Source organism: Dama dama, chromosome 20, assembly GCF_033118175.1.
Source record: "Dama dama isolate Ldn47 chromosome 20, ASM3311817v1, whole genome shotgun sequence".
Taxonomy (NCBI): domain Eukaryota; kingdom Metazoa; phylum Chordata; class Mammalia; order Artiodactyla; family Cervidae; genus Dama; species Dama dama.
The window spans coordinates 67,236,625-67,261,221 of NC_083700.1; the positions used below are offsets into that span (position 1 = coordinate 67,236,625).

Genomic DNA, 24,597 nt, shown 5'->3' on the forward strand with positions numbered 1-24,597 from the left:
CATAATTTTTATCTAGTTTATTAAGCAAATGTCTTGTAATCCAAGGTTTTTGAAAACTATGTCCAAACTCTTTAAATAAATATTTGATAAATGAAATATGTCAATTCCTCAATTAATAAACTTTTAAGTATATCATATATGATAACACATTGAGGAGAAAAGCTTCCTTTAAAAAGGCATAAAAATATTTCAGATAGTAATGACTAAGTACTTTTCCAAAAGACTTTCATATTTTCCAATTGTTACATCATATTAAGACAAGTTATATCACATAATATATAATAAAATAACATGTATACATACTGTGTCTTGCTTTGGAATTTGAACTAAAACAGAAAGAAGTTGCTCTGTATCAAGAAATCTTGCTATAACTGAAATAAACAGAAAATATGAGCAGTTAAACTTTATGTTACAGTTTAAAATATAGAGTATATAAAGTATTATCCCCAAATAATAATATAGCACAATTTTACCTTCAAATACCAGTTTTAATTGTCTTCATCCATTTTACATTTACCAGGAATAAAATAATAAATTCTAGTGTTCTTTTCCTAACTTTGATTACTCAGAATTTGTCTTCAAATTTTGACACTTCAAATTTTGATCACCCCTTGCCTTCTTGAAACTCTACTGCTCTGACTTATAGATGTTGCTTATCATAATTTTCTTCCCACTTTTTTTATCTCTAACTTTTCTTCATGATACTTAAAAGGTAAGATTAAAAGTCTAAAAGCATCGGTCAACCACTAACCATGTAACTTTCCAGGAGTTACCTAACTTCTCTGAACTTTAGCTGTTCTCATCTTTTAAAGATGAGATGGCTCACCAAAAAACTAAAAATAGAACTACCATATGATCTAGCAATTCCACTCCAGGGTATATATCCAGAGAAAACAAAAATACTAATTCAAAAAGATACAACTACCCCTATGTTCACAGCAGCATTATTCGTAATTGTGAAGATATGGTACCTAAATGTCCATCAAGAGACAGTGAATAAAGTTGTGATACACACATACACACACACACACACACACACATGTATACACACATAATGGAATACTACTCAGCCATAAAAAAAACAGTAAAATTCTGTCATTTGTGAAAACATGAATGAACCTAGAGGATATTACACTTAGTGAAATAAATCAGGCAAAGAAAGACAAATAGGTATATGTGGAATCTAAAAACTAAAACAAATGAGCAAATATAACAAAACAGAAACAGACTCACAGATACAGAGAACCAACTAGTGGTTACCAATGCCGAGAGAGTAGGGAGGAGGGAAAAGAGGTCGATGGGGGATTAGGAGCTACAAACTACTATGTACAAAATAAGTAAGCTATAAAAGCATATGTTATACATCATAGCAAATATAGCCATAAATTTGTAATAACTTTAAACAGAGTATAATCTATGAAAACTTCGAATCACTATGTTGTACACCTGACACTAATATTGTAAATCAACCATATCCCTCTGAAAATAAATTAAATTTAGGAACTTCCCTGACAATCCAGTGGTTAAGACTCCGTACTTCCAATGCAGGGAGCACAGGTTCAACCCTGGTTGGGGAACTAAAATCCTGCATGCCACAAAATTTAATTAACTACTTAAATTTTAAAAAGTTTTTAAAGCAGAACATGAGACATGATATGTTCAAGTAACTAAAAGAAGTTCAATTATATTAGAAGAGGGCAGAATGAAAAGTGACAAGTAACAAGAGGTGCTGTGGGAAATGAGAAAGAAAGCCATCCAGAAGAGTTTGGGTTTTATCCTAAAAGCATTAGAAGAGGTTGAAAGATTTTATGCAAGTGGGTATGTGGTAGCCCTGCAAAGATTTCCACATTCTAATCCCTGGAACCTTTATATATGTTATCTGGTAATGGGGACTTTGAAGATGAGATGACGTTTAAGCTTCTTGAAATGGAGATATTATTCTGGATTATTTGTTTGTCCCAAAGTAATCTATCACAAGAGTCCCTCTGAGAGAGAGGCAGGAGGATCGGGCAAAGAGAGAAGATATAATGACAAAAGCAGAAGCTAGAAAATAGAGAAGAAACTATTCTCCTGGTTTTGAAGACAGAGGAAGAGCCATGAGTCAAGGAATGTAGAAGGCAAGGGATGTAGAAGTTTTCTAGAAACTGGAAAAGGCAAGGGAACAATTTTGCCGCAGAGCCTCCAGAAAAATGGACCCACTAACAAATTGACTTTCATCCAGTAAAACTGATTTATGACTTTCAGAATTATAAGATAATTAATTTATGCTGTTTTAAGCCTCAAAATTTGTGGTAATTTGTTACATCAATAGGAAGAAACTAATAAAGAGTAATATGTTCAAATTTATAATTTCAAAAGATTACTCAGGCTCCAATATAGAGAAAAGACTATAAAGAACAAGGCTGGAGGACAAGGCCAAATAGAAGGCTGCAGAAGTAAATCAGATTATAGATAAATGGTACCCTGGGCTGGAGCAGCAGCACTGGGAATAGGAGCTAATACCTATAAGAAATATATAGAAAAGAGACTTTATATTTGATGATTACTTTCAGAGAAGGTAAGCGTCAAGAATGACTTCTGGTTGGTCATCTGGTTTGGTTAAGAGCTTGGATGTAGAGCTATCCTTTGAAATCAACAGGGACTGATTTAGAAGGAAAGATGGCACAGTCTGGATACATTAAATCTGAAGTGATTAAGAAAGATCTAATAAGTGCTTAGTAGGCAATAAGATACTTGGGGCTGAAGGTCTGTAAAGATATCTGGGCATGAAATGTAAATTTGGAAGTTACAGGTATGTGAATGTATGCAGGTCAGGAAGCAACGGTTAGAACTGGACATGGAACAACAGACTGGTTCCAAATAGGAAAAGGAGTATGTCAAGGCTGTATACTGTCACCCTGCTTATTTAACTTATATGCAGAGTACATCATGAGAAACGCTGGGCTGGAAGAAGCACAAGCTGGAATCAAGATTGCCGGGAGAAATATCAATAACCTCAGATATGCAGATGACACCATCCTTATGGCACAAAGTGAAGAGGAACTAAAAAGCCTCTTGATGAAAGTGAAAAAGGAGAGTGAAAAAGTTGGCTTAAAGCTCAACATCCAGAAAACTAAGATCATGGCATCTGGTCCCATCATTTCAAGGCAAATAGATGGGGAAACAGTGGAAACAGTGTCAGACTTTATTTTTGGGGGCTCCAAAATCACTGCAGATGGTGATTGCAGCCATGAAATTAAAAGACGCTTACTCCTTGGAAGGAAAGTTATGACCAACCAGGATAGCATATTTAAAAGCAGAGACATTACTTTGCCAACAAAGTTCCATCTGCTCAAGGCTATGGTTTTTCCAGTAGTCCTGTATGGATGGGAGTGTTGGGCGATGAAGAAAGCTGAGTACCAAAGAATTGATGCTTTTGAACTGTGGTGTTGGAGAAGACTCTTGAGAGTCCCTTGGACGGCAAAAAGATCCAACCAGACCATCCTAAAGGAGATCAGCCCTGGGTGTTCACTGGAAGGACTGATGCTGAAGCTGAAACTCCAATACTTTGGCCACCTCATGCGAAGAGCTGACTCATTTGAAAAGACCCTGATGCTGGGAAAGATTGAAGGCAGGAGAAGAAGGGGATGACAGAGGATGAGATGGCTGGATGGCATCACTCACTCGATGGACATGGGTTGGGTAGACTCTGGGAGTTGGTGATTGACAGGGAGGCCTGGCGTGCTGCGATTCATGGGGTCACAAAGAGTTGGACACTACTGAGCGACTGAACTGAACTGAACTGAATGATAATTATAAGACCAAGAAGATGGGTAAATCATATAAGAAAATACAAAGTAAAAAGGCAACCTAAGACATAGTTTTGAAGCACCATAGCATTCAGGGAATGAGTAAAGGAAAACAAGCCTAAAAAGAAGACTCAGAAATCTTTCTCTCTTCCATTTGAAAGGAAGGACTCTGGGGTTTTCACTCTGTTACCTGAGCAATGACAGAACTTTCTAAAGACATTCCAAGACAGTCTACAGTCCTGCAGTCTATTTGTAAATTATAAAGATAACATTACAAGGGAGATGGACAGTCATAAACTTTTTAAAGAAGTGAATGACAGAGCTTTAAAAAAAGGAAACTCCAAAGAAGTAGGAGGAAAATCGAATTGTATAATCACAGAAGCAAAGAAAGGCAGTAATTCAATAAGGAGAGATTTTGGCAGTACCAGAGAAGTTGGATTTCAAATAGAACTGTGTGTATGTTAGTCGCTCAGTCATATCTGACTCTTTACGACTCCATGGATTGCAGCCTGCTAGGTTCCCCCGTCCACAGGATTCTCCAGGCAAGAATACTGGAGTGAATTGCCACACCATTCTCCAAGGGATCTTCCTGACCCAAGGATAGAACCCAGGTCTCCCGCATTCCAGGCAGATTCTTTATTATTTGAGCTACCTGGGAAGCCCCAAATAGAACTAATATGTGCCCATTAAATTTAACAACAATGAGACTATGGGCAAATGTCTTAGGCTTGGTTCTCCAAAAAGAGACTCTGAAATGAGGATTTATATGCAAGTAATAGATTAAGAATTTGCTTCCATGAGAAACCAATAGAGAAGAGAAGGACAGGAAAGGGAAAAAAAGCCAAGCAAAAGCATAATTTCAGGCAAAATTCTATGGAAGGTAACTTCAGTTCATGCTGTAGTAGAACTTCTGGACTTTAAGTTACATTCATGGTTATTGCCAAAACAGTGTGAGGCAGTTAGGCTTTCATATTCCCACACTATTCAGTCATTTGAGGGCCCACAAGGCACATTTGACCCTCTCTGCTTAGCGCACAGCCCTCCAATACCTGAGGGTAGACCGCTAAACAGAGTCCAGGTGCAGGCCATTAGCAGCAAAGAACACAGAGCAGGGAAAGGGGCGCAGAGAAAAGTAAGAGAGACCCAGGGGGATACGGACAGAAAACCAACAATGTCTGCTACACTGACCTTGACAAGAGAAGTCTCAGTATAGTAGTGGGCACAGAAAGAAGACTAATTGAAATGAGGTGATGAGAGAAGACAGTATGTGCATAAAATTTGTTTTTCAACAGGTGATGAATGGTAGAATAGAGATAAGATGTTGCTGTAGACCACAAGGGTGACCAGTTAAAAATAAGCCTTTTCACACCTTTTCCAAAGCCTCACAAAATACACAGGAATACATAGAAAAAAATGAACTTAATCAGCAACATTGGAAATGCAGTCACAGTCAGTATAATGTCAGAATTTTGAAGAAATTATACTAATTAAAAAATATTTAGAATTGGACTGAAGAAACCTAAAGACTGTAAATGCCTTCTAGATTTTCATGTACTTCAGTTTAGACCACCACAACAACGATGGGGATACAGAAGACAGATCAAGTGGCTAAAATCCAGAAACTAGACTAGGATCAGTGCAGATAAACTGTCCTTCCACTTAAAGATTTAACAAAAAAATTGCACTGCCATGCCAGTGAATAGGTGCCAAGGGCAATTCTATTACCTCATGAGTTGGATTGCATCTCCGCAAAAGAAATTTTGTAATCCCAAATCCTGGTATCCAAATGTGACATTACTTGGAAACTAGATCTTTGCAGATGTCATCAAATTAAGATAACATGATTAGGATGAGCCTTAATCCAACAGGACTGGTGTCATTTTAGGAAGACATATATTTTTAATAATTTGCATTTGTAAAAGTAGATGATATTTACCTGACTGAAGTCCAAAAAAGAGTTCCTCATCTTGAAGCAGTTCCTGAACACAATCTAATCTCATGTTAATGGTTTCAACATCAACTAGAGGTTCTAATATATTAGAACGAAGTCTTCTACTTCCTCCAGGAGTCTTAGTATAATTTAGAACACCAAAGAGTGTGTGATTATTCCTTTAAAAACACAAGTTAGTAAAATTTCATTAAGTATACAAAGGAGAAACCAATAAAACTGTAATTTAACTTTTTTAAATGTATTTATTTTAATTACTCTACAATATTGTGGTTTTTGCCATACACCAACATGAATCAGTCATGTGTGCACATGCATCCCCCATCCTGAAGCCCACTACCACCTCCCTCCCCACCCCACCCCTCTGGGTTGTCCCAGAGCACCAGCTTTGGGTGCCCTCCTTCATGCATTGAATTTGTACTGGTAATCTATTTTACATATGATAATATACATGTTTCAATGCTATGCTCTCATATTGTCCCACCCTTGCTTTCTCCCACATAGTTTTAAAATAATCCTATAATCTACGATAGTGATTCTCAAACTTCCATATTCATACAAATCACATGAGGATTCTGATTCAGTCTGGGATGAGGTCTGATCATCTACATTTTAAATAAACTCTCAAGTATGCTGTCAGTCAGTGAAGCACACTTTGATTAACCAGGATCTACAGCATCTTCTTGCATTAGTGAAGGACTTTTTCTTCATAGACCAGTTACAATACTCAGACTAATATAAAATGTTCTAGTTCATGGCATTCTATCAATAATAACAAGATATCAATAATACATACTTAAGGGGGAAGAGAACTTTACACTGATAAAACATGTATTTTATATCATCACTCTGTTCTAATTTATGAAGTTAGAGAATTATAAAAGAGAAAGAAAGAAAATAATATCAGGTACAGAAACTATTACAAACAAACAGGACTGTACAGAGAATGACAAGAAGGGTTGCTTTAGTTAGGTTGGTTGAGAAAGACCTATATTTATAACTGACAGTTGAATTAAGACATACATACCAAGATGATGATGAGAGGGGAATAATTATGACAATGATGGTGAGAATAGCTAATATATTGAACACAAAGTATATGCCAGGCCTTATTCTAATAAATGTACATATATTATTTAATTTTAATAACCATGGTATGAGCTAGATACTATTATTAACCACATTTTATAAGGGAAGAAACTGAAACACAAAGAAATTAAGTAATTTGCCTGAGGTTTCCAAATAAATGAACAACAATAATAAGAGTTATCAGTTTAAAGGGGCAAAACAGAACAGCAATTTAAGCCCAGGTAGTCTTCCTGGTGGAGAAGGAAATGGTAACCCACTCCAATATTCTTGCCAGGAGAATCCCATGAACAGAAGAGCCTGGCAGGCTACAGTCCATGTGGTAAAAGAGTCGGACATGATTTAGCAACTAAACCACCACCCGTCTTTCTGGCTCTAGAACCAGAAAGATCAAGGTTGGTGGAGCACTGCAAAGTAAGAATTAAGGGAAATGAATAAAGAAGCTGAAAGAAATCAGAACACAGAAGTCCTTGTAGGCCATGGTAAAGAGTCTGAATTACATTCTAAAGGTAATGGGAGCACTAGAAGACTTTTAAGCATTAAAGTTTCAAGATGTAATTTCTGGTTTAAAAGGATCACTTTCTGGCCACTAGGTTGAGAACAGACTAATTGTAGGGAGAGGAAGAAGACAGAGAGACAAGTTAGGGACTATTATACTATATAGTAGTCCAGGCTAAAATGATGGAGGTATGGATTAGGGTTGTGGGGGCTTCCTTGGTGGCTCAGCAGGTAAACAATCCACCTGCAATGCAGGAGACACGGAAGATGCAGCTTCAATCCCTAGGTTGGGAAGATAACCTGGAGGAGGAAAGGGCAACCCACTCCTGTATTCTTGCCTGAAAAATCCCATAACAGAAGAGCCTGGCAGGCTGCAATCCAAAAGGTCACAAAGAGTCAGACACAACTGAACAACTGAGCAGTGAAAGTATGGTGTTAAGTTTGTAGACTTGGAAATTATAAGACAAGACCCAGAATATGAATGTACTCTAAAGGCTGAGTCAAGAGGATTTACTGACATAATGAATTTGGGTTAAGAGAAGAAAGGAAATAACAATGATTTAAATTATCAGACTATCAAATTTTCGGTATACCAATTTAAACATTTTTAAGAAATTACTCAAATCAAGCCCTGGCTAGGAGTCGGGAGAAGGTTATCATAGGTAAGTCACAGGTATAATTTTGAGAACTTGCTTTTGCAGGAACAAGAGAAGTAGGGAGCACACCTAAACCTGCCATTTGCTATAGAAATCACAGGTGGAAACTATACTGAACAAGTGACAAGTCCATAGAAGCATTAGAGCTATTCAGATAGTTCAGTAGGTAGCATGCTCATCTTTCAACCTAATATTCTTTGGTTTAAATCAGGGAAAAGACCTCAATTTCTCCTCTCAACTACAATATGAACTCTTGGAGGTCAAATATCCTATCATTTAATATATAGCAGAAACTCAAGCAATGTTTGATGGTGACAATGGTCAAACAATGATTATGAAATGTGCCAAAGTAAAACTGAGTATAAAACCCTTTGTAATAATTACCAGCCTTAGTTATTGACTGTCTATGTTACCCTATGTTATTTTAACTTAGAAAGTCAACAATAGAGTAGCTTATTCAGATATTATTTTATCTTTTTCCAGGCAACAGAAAAAATATTACTTATTCACTAAGCTGGAAAGGAAAAACTACTATTAACTACATTCTCCTTTAAAAGGTTATAATTTTAGATCACCATTATCCAGTGGAACTGCAAAGGTACAGAGGTCACTACACTGATGGATGACAAAAAGTACTATATACAGTAATATTCCTACTTTACTAAAAGTAGTACCAACAGTACCTAGATAGATCTAAACTGTTCTTGAAGACTGAAGTAAATAATAAACAAAATTAGATATGTCTGGAGATTTCATATAGTGGAAAGTAAAGCCAAGATAAGATAAGAATGCACAAAGCAACAGAAATATTTAAACACTGCAGCTCTGAAACTGGCACAAGCACCTTAAGGCTTCAATTGTCTAAAGCACTCTTTATTCTATTCAATACTCTTAATACTAAAATTTGTATTTTTTTTTCATTTATTTTTATTAGTTGGAGGCTAATTACTTTACAATATTGTAGTGGTTTTTGTCATACATTAACGTGAATCAGCCATGGATTTACATGTATTCCCCATCCCGATCCCCCCTCCCACCTCCCTCTCTACCCGATCCCTCTGGGTCTTCCCAGTGCACCAGGCCCGAGCACTTGTCTCATTCATCCAACCTGGGCTGGTGATCTGTTTCACCCTAGATAATATACATGTTTCGATGCTGTTCTCTCGAAACATCCCACCCTCGCCTTCTCCCACAGATGGTAATGATAACCCTATATGCAAAACAGAAAAAGAGACACAGATGTACATAAAATTTGTATTTAAGTTTATACCTTTCATTGATACCTGTGGTTTTCAATATATTAATTACTAAAAGCTGAGATTTTACTCCAAGCTTACTTACTCCCAACCTGCACTTTACCAAACTAAATAGCTTAAGTTTCCTTGCACATACCATATTACTATATTGGAAATCACGCCTTCAAAACTTTTTTTACTCACTCTCTTACTATTTTTTTTACTCCTTAATCTGGATAACTTCTATTTATATTTCAAAACTCATGTCAGGGCTAAAAAACAAAAAAAAGTCAAGGTATTAACCCCGCTATAAAACTGTTTCTATAATAATTCTCTTACTCCTTAACTAAGACAAATTAACTTTCTCTCTCTGATATGATCCCATCAATTTTTATGCAAATTGTCATTACCATACAGTCAACCCTTTCTATAGGCAATTGACTCCAAGACCTCTAATGGAGACCAGAATCCATGGATACTTAAGTCCTTTATATAAAATGGCCTACTACAGTGGGCCCTCCATATCCACAAGTTCCATATCTGTGATTTCAACCAACTGTGGGTCCCTCAGCTACAGAGGGCCTGATGTACTTAGTACATGTTAATGACCTATGATACTATATGTCTCCTCCTCCAGACTATAATTCCTCAAGGAGATAAACCATTACTCACTAATTCTTTGTACCAAATTGAACCCATATTAAACTATGTAGTTTATCCCTACTATAAACACCACCACAGGTTAATTACATTATCTTCTAATGACATTTTGATTCTAATTTAGGTACCTCAACCATTATGAAATCTTATAAAAACCTCATGTTTACAGTGTGTATGTGCATGTGCACAGAAACACACACATATGCACAAACACATGAGCAATCTCCCATTCTCCCTTTCATTCATGTTTACCATCAATATTCATCTAACTGAAGCTAATAATAAACCAATAAAACCAGCAATCTAGTCATACACAAAGACCACTTTTATCATTTTCAACTACTTCACCTTCTCAAATGATTATGTAGCCCCTTGAATTTCCTGTATTTAATGCTTTTAAAACTGGTTATTTTAGCATTGTAGTATTCTGCACACAGTAACTTCTTTTTTATTATGGTAAAACATACAAAACACAAATTTTACCATTTTAACCATATTATGCTTACTATTCAGTGCTATTAGGTATACTTGCAATAATGTGCAACCATTACCACTATTCATTTCCAGAGCTTTCTCATCATCCCAAACATAAACTCTGAATCCATTAAACAATAACTCTCCCATTCCCCAGTTCCCCCAGCCCCTGATAACCTGTCTACTTTCTGTTGCCATAAATTTGCCTATTCTAGGTACTTCACCTTTTGTGTCTAGCGTATTTCACTTAATACAATGTTTTCAAGGTTCCTACATCTTGTGGCAGAATTTCATTCCTTTTTAAAGCTGAATGATATTCCATTATATGTATACATTTTATTTGTATATGCTTTATTAGTCACTAGTTGATGGACAATTGGTTTGTTTACACATTTTGGCTATTGTGAATAATGCTGCTATGAATACTTGTGTGCAAGTATCTGTTTGAATCTCCACTCTCAGTTCTTCTGGGTGTATACCAAGAAGCAGAATTTCTGGATCATATGGTAATGCCAAATTTAGCTTTTTGAGGAACCACCACATGGTTTCTCAAAGTGACTGCACCATTTTAAATCCCTACCATAAATGGATTAGGAATCTAATTTCTCCACCCTTATCTTCCATCTATTTTATAATAACCATACTAACAGTGTGAAGTGACAACTGTGTTTTTGACATGTATCTCCCTAACAACTAGTGATGCTGGGCTCTTGCTTATTGTACCTCTGTATGTCTTCTTTGGAGAAATGTCTGCTCAAGTCTTCTGCTTAATTTTGAAATGGTTGTCAGCTTTTTTTTTTCTTATTTAGTAAAAATATCTTTTTAAAACTTGATTTTGGTGAAAATATTTGAGCAGTTCAGCAACAATGGTACAAGTATTAAAAACGTTTATTTTCAATATTTCTCCACAGGACAACTTTAAAAAATATAAAGTAACTATTCATAGAAAAATATGACATTACAATATACTGATATATTTCCTAATAAAAAATGGATAATCTTACCTAGAGTCTTTATTATTAATTAGTAATTCAAGGTTTTGGGCTGATGATGAATCTATCATGGCTGTCTGTTCACTACCCTGGAAACAAATCTTTAGCGATTTTGGTGCATAAACTGAATTTTGAATAAATTCAACATATTTTAATAAAGCTGCAACAGCTGCAAGGCAGTAATATCTGTAAGGTAACCGATGATACATCACTATAAATCTCTGCAATAAAAGTATTGCTATAAAGGAAAACATTTATTTTACTTTTAATAGCAAAATTATAAATATTTGCATAGCATTGCTTAAATTCAAAGGGAAAAAGCACTCCAAGTGTTCCTCATTTTTGATGACTAGTTAAATTATCTTTAAAGCATAAAAGTTGATAAAAACAGACAATTTTCTGAAGTCTGAGACTTAAAGAATAAGTTTAAAGAATAAAGTTATAAAGAATAAAAAATGGATTCACAGTAAGTCACGTTAGAATTCAACATTCAATGGTACCATTCTAAGTACATATTCATATAATATTGAGAAAGCTGAGGGCTTAAAAGGTACAGTCAGGAGATCATAATGTATAGGAATATACCTCATTCCTATATACATCCTATAATGTATAGGATCTTGGTGAGAAAAGTCATCATGATTAACTTAGTGAACAAATTGTCCAACCTGGCTCAAAGAAAGTATCTGTTCAGCATGTTCTAAAAAATATCCATTCCAAAAGTATCATTCCTGTTTCATTTCGAAGGGGTAAAGGTGTGAAGTAACAGGAACACAGCTTTACCTGTGTTTCACTTCTGTGCCCTCACATTTCTAGTAGCTCTGGCTACTTAAGCTTTTCATTTCAAAGTCAAGTGAGCAGCAATGATTAGGGCAATAGATTATGACTAATTTGGAGAAATTCTCTATAAATTAAGTCAGCAAAATATGCCCTGTGTATAAATTTCAGTTAATACTTTACTATTCAGTAATTACTGAGTGTGTTTTATGAAACTTTTCTTAGCATTTTTTTTCAGTGGTAGGGATATAGCAAAGAACAAAACAGACAAAAGACATTTCCTTCCTGGAATACACACTAAAGACTTACTACTTGCCCCTAAACTTAACTTACTTGGACTGAACCTCCATTAGGACAGTGTTGAATTCTGCTATGCATAACTGTTCAATGTATTCTAGCCCTTTTGTTTCATTGAAGTATTTCCTTTGGATAGTAGTGAAATTAATGTTCTGAAAAGAATTTTTAATTTCAAAATAAATTTTAAGTTTCATGCACAAAACTGCTTTCTTAAACACATTCTCATACATGGGTAGGTGGCTTAAAATATTGTGCAAAGCTTATTTTTCATTATTTATTATTTTCTAGAGTTAAATAAGTTTTTCTAGTTATTTGCTAAGTGAATTTGAGTAGTCTGTAGCTCTCATTAATCTATACTCACATGAAATTTAAGTACAATAATAAAAAAATGAGTCTCTGACTTCTACTAACTTTATTCTACAGCAACAACAAAGGTTTTACACTCAGCATCATACTGGGCTTCCCTGGTGGCTCCACTGGTAAAGAATCCGCCCACAGTGCAGGAGACCTGGGTTCGATCCCCGGGCTGGGAAGATCCCCTGGAGAAGGGAAAGGCTACCCACTCCAGTATCCTGGCCTGGAGAATTCCATGGACTATATAATCCATGGGGTCACAAAAAGTCGGACACAACTGAGTGACTTTCACTTTCAATATATTATCATAATTGAGAGAGGGTAAATATTATAATATACTAGTTGGGAAAGCAAAAAATACCAATTCCAGATATCAAATCTATTAAATATTATCTACTTGAGGTGAATTTAATTTATAGAATAAAGAAAAGGAGATAATGGAACTTTTTAAAAAAGAGGAAAATTTAAAAAAAGCATGCAGTCGCAAAATAAAAGGTCTGCTTATTTTGAATAAAAGTATTAGGTAAAAAAGGCAATATATTAGTAATGGACTCTGAAAGAGTTGTAAGACTGAAAAAGTCACAAGCGGGTATGGAATTTGATAGGTCTCAAGACTGCTTGAACAGTTATCTCATCTAATCTTTCCAATATAACTCTATGACATAAGTCATATTTATCTACAATTTTCCTCTAAGTCAAATTCTGAGAAGCCGAGTAACTTTTCTAATATCAAAGAATTGACACATGCCAGAGCTCAGACTTGAATTTAGATTTCTTTAACTACAAAGTCCATGTTTCTTCCATTTCATACTGATTACTTGATTGAGGTCGTTTTATGGTAAGTGTGATAATAATGTTAACAATAATAACATTGGTTTTTTTTTTTTTTTCCCCTCTGCTTATGATTCTTTCATACAAAATATTGAGGTGGCCAAAAAGTTCGTTGGGATTTTTTCATGTTATGGAAAAACCTGACCAAACATTTTGGCCAACTCAGTATTTCTATAGGACTTCCTAGGTGGCTCAGTGGTAAAGAATCTGCCTGCCAATACAGGACATGCAGGAGACAACTGTTCAACCCCTGGTTCAGGAAGATACCCTGGAGAAGAAATTGGCAACACACTCCAGCATTCTTGCCTGGGAAATCCCATGGACAGAGGGGCCTGGCAGGCAACAGTCAACAGGGTCGCAAAGAGTCGGACAAGACTCAGTGGCTAAGCGTGCATGCGATACTTCTATGGCTCTCTCACTCTTACTCCTTTCAGGACTTTGCCCAAATGAAACCTCACCAATGAGACTATTTCTGATTACCAGATATAAAACACCAGTTCTCTAGGAGGTAGATACTACTATTGTCCCTATTTTACTGACAAATAAAAACTGAAGTTTAAAGAGGTTGTATGGCATCACTGACTCAATGGACATGGGTTTGGGTGAACTCTGGGAGTTGGTGATAGACAGGGAGGCCTGGGGTGCTGAGGTTCATGGGGTCACAAAGAGTCAGACACGACTGAGAGACTGAACTGAACTGAACTGAAAGAGGTTGAGTAACTTAACTTGCACACAGTCATTTAGAATCAGGATTTGAAACCACAACAGTCTGGCTCATATAGCACGAGGCTATATTGCCTTACATCTCAAGGGTAGTAGATATATGTTGTTTTCACCTTCAGAGGATTCATCTATCCTACAGTCTATGTTGTTCTGTCCATTTAGGACTGTCAATTACAGTACTCTGTGCCCCACAGCAAAAAGTCAATGACCAGGGATTAATCAATCATAGTGCTTCTACCCCCAGAAACAGAGATTAATATAACATGTGGGAGCATGAACAAAACAGTAACAGTTCAGGGTCCTTCTCGCGAATTCATATATGGACACCAGAAGGAAGAAGTTACTTTTCTGCCTCGTGTATACTCTGGAAAAGCCCCTTATTACCTAAAACATTTTTCTTTTTTCAAAGTGTATCAAGAGTACCAAATTAAATAAGTGAATTCCTCATTTTTATTACATGTATTCAGTTCAGTCTCTCAGTTGTGTCTGATTCCTTGCGACCCCAATGACTGCAGCATGCCAGGCTTCCCTGTCCATCACCAACTCCCGGAGCTAGATCAATCTCATGTCCATCAAGTCGGTGATGCCGTCCAACCAACTTATCCTCTGTTGTCCCCTTCTCCTTCTGCCTGCAATCTTTCCCACTACTAATTATATGTATTAGTAGTCCCTTAGCTTAGGACTTGTACTTAGTGAGTACTTCATGGTAAATATAAAGTTACTCAAAATTTGTTCTTTAATATATTATAAAATGGATTTTAAAAAATATGAAGATTTTGAATGTTACTATTGAGAATTAAAAAATCACTTACCTTGAAATTTTCTGTGATAAGAGTAAACAACTTGGTTGAATTCCCCACAACACAAGCAGTATTTGACATTATTATTTCCAATGGTGATAAAATTTTAAGTTTAGTGATCACCTAAAATTGTTTGAATAAATAATCTCTTAAAGGTAGGCTTAGGAGTCTCTAAAACCAAAAATGTTTCTTATTTTTCTGAGAGATAAGTGCTTATAATTAATTCAGAGACATACAAAATCACAACTGTCCTAATAATATATTTTAATTAAACATATTTCTAATAGTGCTATGTTAAACATACATTCTATAAAATTATAAATATATTATCATAAACATAGGCTGTATTTTACTCACAATAGTTTGTATCAGCTGTAAGCTCCCAAATAATTTGAAGTTATTGTGTATGTATTCCTTAAAAATAATTTTTTAATAAAATCATCTACTCGGTATTTTATTCATCTCCATGAAAAACATAAACATTCAATAGCTAACTACGGTGACTCAATCAGTATGGCCACACTGGTATAGCTTAGAAACTATAGTTTCTAAGTATAGAAACACAGATGAGAAACATCTGTTTTATGACTGATGCTTTTCACAGTGTAAGGTAAATTTATTAGAACTATTCTAGACACAAAAATTCTTAATATGTCAAACATTCCAGTCTTAAAAAAAAAAAAACTTTTATCCTATCATTTTTAAATTGCAAAGAAATGTGAAATACCCAGATACGTAGTACTAATATCATTTAGGTTGTTAAGTATATTAAAAAATTAATTATTACGTAGAGAAAGGAGATCTACATACTATGGAACCCAAAAGGGGAATGAGAGAAAGAAATAAAGAATAATAAAACATTAAAAATAACATAGTATTTAATATTTTTTCATAACAGAATTTGAGTCAAATAACTTTTTAGAATATAGAGATTAGGAATAGACTACCTGTACCTGACAAGTCACACAAATTCCCATGACAACAGACCAGTGGCCCAAACTAATGATGAGTGATAGGAAGTGAAGGCAAGAAGTTGAGGGACTAAATTATCACTGATCTAAAATGCTAGTCTCCCTTACTTCTAGAAAATAAAATTAAAATACATTCCAGTGGAAACAACCCTTTGGAGATAGCATTATGACACATGTTATCAAGTCTAGGAATTATTAGAAGATATTAATTTTAGAAACATTAATAGTAATTTGGAATATTCAAGTAACAGCAAAACATGTTATTTCAGAACAAAATAATATTTAAAAATTAAAATCAAAGGACTTCCCTGTAGCTCAAACGGTAAAGAATCTGCCTGCCAGGCAAGAGGCCAGGGTTCGATCCCTGGGTTGGGAAGTCCCTCTGGAGAAGGGAATGGCAATCCACTCCGGTATTCTTGCCGGGAGAATTCCATGGACAGTCCACGGGTGCACAGAGTTGGACACGACTGAGCTACTAACACAGTCCACAGCTCTGTGCTAGGCACTGGGAGCATCGTGAAGGAAATGGACATTTAAAAATTAAAATCAGATGTAAAAAATGTTTCTTTTAATCCAGAGTACCTAGATTGGTGCAATAATGAATAACCATTATTCTAACAAAAAGTAAACAAATTACAGAAGCAATGCCTTGAAAATCTTCAAAGTACCCTCTAGATGAACCATTTTCTAGGAGTATGAATACTTACCTTTGCATATGTTGTACTGTCCGCAAACTGAGATAATACAATTTGTGGGCTTTTTAAATCAATACTTGCCATTCCTATTTCACCTCTGGCAAGTCCTCTTCCTTCAACAACAGCTACAATAACTGAAGGAGAGTGTGCAGAAACTGCAGATGAGGATGTAGCTGTCAAAATTGTTGAAAGAAAATATATAAACATAATACTTTGTAGTTCTTTCTCATAAGATCTCAAAGCACCAAATCAAGGGCAGAGTTTTAACATCCAAGAAAAAATCTTGTTTTCCTCATCAAAATAAAATCTTTCCACATCCAGACCAAATAAAAATGTTAATTCTCTATTTTGCCAAAACTTAACTTCACATTTAGAAATAATAAATTCCATATTGTCTTATTTTGCATTTTACTGGAATGATATCATAAAGAAACAATAAATTTGGGATAAGAAAACATTATTTATCTTATTTTGTCATTTAAAAGCTATAGGAATTTGAGCAAATTATTTCATAATAAGCAATCAAAAATCACAAAATACAATGTAATAACTGCCCTATCTGACTGAAGAGGTAGCTGAAAGGATCAAATGGGATAATATACACAAATGTATTTTATGTAGTATAAAACATACAGCTACAAACTGTAGTAACTAGATATCTGTATAAGGATGGATATTTTATTAATGTGCTAAGAATATTCAAAGTTCTTTACTTGAATTAACTTTGTCACCATGATTCTTTCAATTGTTGCTGTTCATTCACTAAGTCATATCCAACTCCTTGCAACCCCATGAACTGTAGCACACCAGACTTACCTATCCTTCACTATCTCCTGGAGTTTACTCAAACTCATGTCCATTGAGTCAGTGATGCCATCCAACCATCTCATGCTCTGTTCCTCCCTTCTCCTCTTGCCCTCAATCTTTCCCAGCATCAATCTTTTCCAATGAGTTGGGTTCTTCACATCAGGAGGCCAAAGTACTGGAGCTTCAGTTTCATTATCAGTTCAGTTCAGTTCAGTTGCTCAGTTGTGTCCGACTCTTTGTGACCCCATGAAATCACAGCTTGCCAGGCCTCCCTGTCCATCACCAACTCCCGGAGTATACACAAACCCATGTCCATCGAGTCGGTGATGCCATCCAGTCATCTCATCCTCTGTCGTCCCCTTCTCCTTCTGCCCCCAATCCCTCCCAGCATCAGGGTCTTTTCCAATAAGTCAACTCTTCATATGAGGTGACCAAAGTATTGGAGTTTCAGCTTCAGCATCAGTCCTTCCAATGAACACCCAGGACTGATCTCCTTTAGGATGGACTGGTTGGATCTCCTTGCAGTCCAAGGGACTCTGAAGAGTCTTCTACAGCACAATTTCAAAGCATCAGTTCTTTGGTGCTCACCCTTCCTCTAATTAATGGTCTAATTCTCAAATCCGTACATGACTACTGGAAAAACCACAGCTCTGATTATATGGATCTTTGTTGGCAAAGTAATGTCTCTGCTTTCTAATTTGTTGTTTAGGTTTGTCATAGCTTTTCTTCCAAGGGGCAAAGGTCTTTTAATTTTGTAGCTGCAGTCACCATCTGCAGTGATTTTGGAGCCCAAGAGAATAAAGTCTGTCACTGTTTCCACTTTTTCCCCATCTATTTGCCATGAAGTGATTGGACTGGATGCCATGATCTTAGTTTTTTAAATGTTGAGTCTTAAGCCAGCTTTTCTCACTCTCCTCTTTCATACTTAGAGGCTCTTTAGTTCCTCTTCACTTTCAACCATTAGAGTGGTATCATCCGCATATCTAAGGTTGTTGATATTTCTCCTGGCAGTCTTGATTCCAGCTTGTGATTCATCCAGCCTGGCATTTCACATGATGTACTCAGATAGAAGTTAAGTAAGCAGGGTGACAATATACAGCTTTGACATACTCCTTTCCCAATTTTGAACCAGCGTCCAGTTCTAACTGTTGCTTCTTGACCTACATACAGATTTCTCAGGAGGCAAGTCATGTGGTCTGTTATTCCCATCTCTTTAAAAATTTTCCACAGTTTGTTGTGATCCACACAGTCAAAGGTTTTCATGTAGTCAATAAAGCAGACGTAGATTTTTCTGGAATTCCCTTCCTTTTTCTATGATCCAACAGATATTGGCAATTTGATCTCTGGCTCCTCTGCCTTTTCTAAATCCAACTTATACATCTGGAAGTTCTTGGTTCACTGCTAAAGCCTAGCTTGAAGGATTTTGAGCATTATCTTGCTAGCATGTGAAATGAGCACAATTGTATGATAATTTGAACATTGTTTGGCATTGCCCTTCTTTGGCACTGGAATGAAATCTGACCTTTTCCAGTCCTGTGGCCACTGCTGAGTTTTCTAAATTTGCTGACATATTGAGTGCAGCACTTTCACATCATCATCATTTAGGATTTGAAATAGCTCAGCTGGAATTCCATCACCTCCACTAGCTTTGTTTATGTAGTGCCTCCTATGACCCATTTGGCTTCCCACTCCAGGATGTCTGGCTCCAGGTGAGTGACCACACCATCGAGGTTATCTGGATGATTAAGACCTTTTCTGTATTTGATTCTATCAACAGACATAATTAATTTCTCCATTTACTTCTAAGCAGATTGAAGTTTGAATGGAACTGGTAGAATTTGTACACAGTGGCCTGAATCCAGACCTGGCGCTCTTAACCACTACATATATTACTGATTTTGAAATTTATGCCTCACAGACCATAAATATTCAGGTAAGTAATTTAACCTTTTTAAATACCAAACATTTTAAACAAAGTTGTTATAAGAATTCAATGTAATACAGAACAGCTTTATAAAGCATATGAAATCATAAGGCCATTATTCATGGATCAAAAATATCATACTACTAAACATATCTAAGATTTTTTTTCAAAGAAGCAAAATTGTATTTTATTCCCTTTAAACCTTTCAATGTACCTTTTCTTCCCTCCTTTCCCTCTCTAATCTAGAATCCTTTTTTCTTTTCTAGTCTTCTATTATAACACTTACAAAATTATTTACACATTTATGCTATCTTAGTCAGTAGTTGACTTAAGAGTTCATTTAAAAATCTATGTGTCTAAATCTCAGAACCTTTTTTGCCATGAAGGCTTTGTTATCCTTGGTGATTGGGTTTATATTAGATCTACAGAAGTCAGTTTAAGTTCTGCGATCAAATACGATCTTTTCATTTTTAACTGGAAACTATATATCAAGTTTCAGTACTTGGAAATTCAGTACACTCAGAAGACATCCCCCTTAAACTTAAAAAAAAAAAAAACATTTGCACTGTTATCTCTCTAATATAAGTAATACTAAAATGAGAATCATAGTACATAAAGCTTTTTTCTGGGTCTCATATTACTTCCCTAAATTGGCTCCTTAGAAGTCAAATTACTTCTGGATGGAACAAAGGAAAACCATCACTTTTAAAGGATGTCACATATATTGCCAAATTTCTTTTCATAGTTATACCGACTTTTAATTCTATCAACACTATATGAGAAAAACCAATCTTACTGAATCCTTATCATTACTAATTCCTGCAATATATTGTTATTTTTATTATTATTATCATCTGCTTTAATGAACTGAGGCCTAAATATTTGTTTTTTAAAATTACTATCAAAATTGAACTTCACTTAAAAATCCATTTGTTTTCTATATTTTGAAATGGTCCACAATACCTCTGCCAGTGTCACCATCTATGAACTCACAGAATGCCTTATCCACCATCAAGGCATTTCAGACAGTATTGCATCTGATCAAGGAACTCACTTCACAGCAAAAGAAAAAAAATGTATCAGTGGACTACAGCCCATTGAATCAACTGTGTATACCACATAGCCCATCACCCAGATATGCCTGGCTTAATCTAAAGGCAGAATAACTTACTGAAGACTCAATGTCATTTGGGAGGCAACACCCTGTAAATAGGATTCTCTCTTACAGGATGCAGTTTATACTTGGAATCATAGATGCTGTATTCCTCATAACTAGAATACACAGGTCCAAGAATCAACGTAAGAATGTAGGAGTAGCTACTCTCTCTATTATGCCTACCAACCCACCCAAAGAATTTTTGTATCCCATTCTGGCAAAGTTGAGCTCTGTTGGTTTTGAGATCTTAGTCTCCATATGCTTATTGGCTCCACCACGTAACCTAACAATGATTCTACTGAACTGGAAGATGAGATTGTCACCTGTCCATTTTAGGCTCCTTATTTATGCTACTGAAACAATAAGAAAAAAGGGGAGTTATCTATGAATGGTCTGGTCAATCCTAATTGCCAAGGGAATATTATGCTGCTATACACAAAGAAGGCAAAGTGGACTATGAATGGAACCCCAGGGATTTGCTAAGGCACCCTTTGAAAGTGAAAGTGAAGTCGCTCAGTCGTGTCCGACTCTTTGCGACCCATAGACTGTAGCCTACCAGGCTCCTCCATCTATGGGATTTTCCAGGCAAGAGTACTAGAGTGGGTTGCTATTTCCTTCCCCAGGGGACCTTCTCGACCCCGGGATCGAATCTGGGTCTCCCACATTGTAGGCAGACGCTTTACCATCTGAGCCACCAGGGAAGTCTTAGTATTTCCAATAGTAAAGGTTAATGGAAAACTACAGCAAGCAAAAATGGCAGAATGACTAAGGACTCAGACCTTTCAGGAATGAAGGTCTGGGTCATTCCAACCTTACTGCTGAAAGTTAGGGAAATTCAAAATGGGTAGTGGAAGAAAAAAACCAAATATATCAACTGCAACATCATGACCAATTACAGAAACAAAAACTGCAGTAGCTTTGGATATTATCTCTACACTTTATTATATGCATGTTTATTTGTACAAACTAACCATTTTTTTCTCTCTTTTCAATTTTAAAAAGTTTATTCACAAGTTAATGGAGGTTTAGTCTTTAAGTAACAGAATATTCCTTAGGACCGTGACTGAATTTGAGATAATTAATATGCAATGACTGTTGGGACTATGAATTTTCTTATTTTGGAAAAGAGTGAGAACCCCCTCACTTGTAAGTACAGATGTACACATCCTGTTAGGTAGAAACATAAAGTCATTTTGTTGTTGTAAAAAAAAATCCAGATGTGTGTAGAATGACATATACAGAAGCTCTATAGCCAAAGGAGTTATGGCAGCTATCAATTTATTGTCACTCAGCTCCAAATTCACACTTCAATGTAAGTTCTATAATAATGGACAGAATCGCTGTAAGTATTTCCCCTTAAAGTGCGCATAATGTTAAGTTCTCTCAAATGAGGGCACTGGAGGGACCTTGCAGGATGACGGGCTCTCCTGCAGTTTCCGCTACAGTATGGTGGCTCAGCAGTGTAGATATGAGGACATCTGGTGGCGATGTGCCCAGTTACACATCCAGAATGTGCTGTACTCTGGTGATCACACAGCTACAGCATGGCATAGTAACAACCTTCTCTCAGCCCTCTGAATACACATATCCTGCACTCCAGGCCTCCTCCCCATACTAATTCCCTTGGCTCTTTCATTCTTTCCTCAAGTCTGCCTCCCACAATCCTCTTGATGTCAATCTTCCCAACAGGGAGACTGTGTACTCCAGGCCTCCAACCTACACCAGAGCCCACTCTCATTACTTAGCTAGCCACCAGCTATAGATCATCCACCCCACCTGCGTCCTGTTCGCCCTGGACAGCAGACCAGCTCTGACCTGGCAAATCTGCAGGCACTACTGAAATTGCCATTCAGTATTCACATTCTCCAAAGAGATCTGTACTCCAATCTTGGAAATGGGACCCAGACGAGGGTCACTTCCAAGTGTGACCTCTTAGGAGCCCCCTCAGCCCTAGGGTGCCTCACAGAGTTTTCTTATACCCTATCGTTATTCTTTCATCACAGTTTAATAATTCTTTATATTAAATCTTTCCTGTTTAAATCTTGTATAGTTTTACTTCAGATTGGATTTTAACAGCTACAGTCTCTGTCTTCATAGAGTTTATAGTCCAGCAAAGAAGATACACACTTTAAGAAAAATAATCAACCTTATTTATAACCAGGAAAATGCTAATTCAGACTATACTTAGGTGAAAGTGAAAGCTGCTCAGTCATGTTTGACTCTTTACGACCCCATAGGCTATACAGTCCATGGAATTCTCCAGGCCAGAATACTGGAGTGGGTAGCCTATCCCTTCTCCAGGGGATCTTCCCGACCCAGGAATCGAACCAGGGTCTCCTGCATTACAGGTGGATTCTTTGCCAACTAAGCTATCAGGGAATTTTACAACTGCTTGACTGTTTAATGTTAAGGAGTCTGACAGTACCAAATGCTGGGTAGTATATAGATCAACTAGAACACTCATACATTGCCAGTAAGAGTATACATTAGTAGAATCACTTAGAAAAATAATTTGTCATTATTTTGTAAATCTACACATTCATATACCTTTTTTTTTTTTTTTGAGGTTTTCTTTTTTTTTTTTTTAAGGTTTATTTTTTTTTCTTTTTTTTTTTTTTAATTTATTTTTATTATTATTATTATTTTTTTCCAGTGGGTTTTGACATACATTGATATGAATCAGCCATGGATTTACATGTATTCCCAATCCCGATCCCCCCTCCCACCTCCTTCTCCACCCGATTCCTCTGGGTCTTCCCAGTGCACCAGGCCGGAGCACTTGTCTCATGCATCCCACCTGGGCTGGTGATCTGTTTCACCATAGATAGTATACATGCTGTTCTTTTGAAATATCCCACCCTCACATTCTCCCACAAAGTTCAAAAGTCTGTTCTGTATTTCTGTGTCTCTTTTTCTGTTTTGCATATAGGGTTATCGTTATCACCTTTCTAAATTCCATATATATGTGTTAGTATGCTGTAATGTTCTTTATCTTTCTGGCTTACTTCACTCTGTATAATGGGCTCCAGCTTCATCCATCTCATTAGGACTGGTTCAAATGAATTCTTTTTAATGGCTGAGTAATATTCCATGGTGTATATGTACCACAGCTTCCTTATCCATTCATCTGCTGATGGGCATCTAGGTTGCTTCCATGTCCTGGCTATTATAAACAGTGCTGTGATGAACATTGGGGTGCACGTGTCTCTTTCAGATCTGGTTTCCTCAGTGTGTATGCCCAAACTCAAAATGGATTAAAGATCTAAATGTAAGACCAGAAACTATAAAACTCCTAGAGGAGAACATAGGCAAAACACTCTCTGACATAAATCACAGCAAGATCCTCTATGACCCACCTCCCAGAATATTGGAAATAAAAGCAAAACTAAACAAATGGGACCTAATGAAACTTAAAAGCTTTTGCACTACAAAGGAAACTATAAGTAAGGTGAAAAGACAGCCCTCAGATTGGGAGAAAATAATAGCAAATGAAGAAACAGACAAAGGATTAATCTCAAAAATATACAAGCAACTCCTGAAGCTCAATTCCAGAAAAATAAATGACCCAATCAAAAAATGGGCCAAAGAACTAAACAGACATTTCTCCAAAGAAGACATACAGATGGCTAACAAACACATGAAAAGATGCTCAACATCACTCATTATCAGAGAAATGCAAATCAAAACCACAATGAGGTATCATTACACGCCAGTCATATACCTTTTTAAATTAATTTTTTTTTAATTTTTAAATGGAGGACAATTGCTTTACAATATTGTGTTGGTTTCTGCCATACAACAAGTAAAATTGTCCATAAGCATACATATATTCCTCTCTCTTGGGTCTCCCTCCCACCCAACCCCCTATCCCACCCCTCTAGGTTGTCACAGAGCTCAGGGTTGGGCTCCCTGTATTATATAGCCA

At 36.3% G+C, this 24,597-nt stretch overlaps 1 protein-coding gene across 1 annotated transcript in view; it reads right to left on the reverse strand.

Moving 5' to 3' along the window:
- Positions 1-24,597, reverse strand: part of MSH4 (mutS homolog 4) — a 91,184-nt gene that overhangs the window by 54,835 nt on the left and 11,752 nt on the right. The window contains exons 3-8 of the mRNA XM_061119998.1: positions 16,798-16,958; positions 15,132-15,242; positions 12,448-12,563; positions 11,350-11,523; positions 5,725-5,897; positions 304-371 (exon numbers count right to left, since the gene is read on the reverse strand). Coding sequence (XP_060975981.1) covers positions 304-371; positions 5,725-5,897; positions 11,350-11,523; positions 12,448-12,563; positions 15,132-15,242; positions 16,798-16,958 — 803 coding nt within the window. The remainder of the gene's footprint in view (positions 1-303; positions 372-5,724; positions 5,898-11,349; positions 11,524-12,447; positions 12,564-15,131; positions 15,243-16,797; positions 16,959-24,597) is intronic.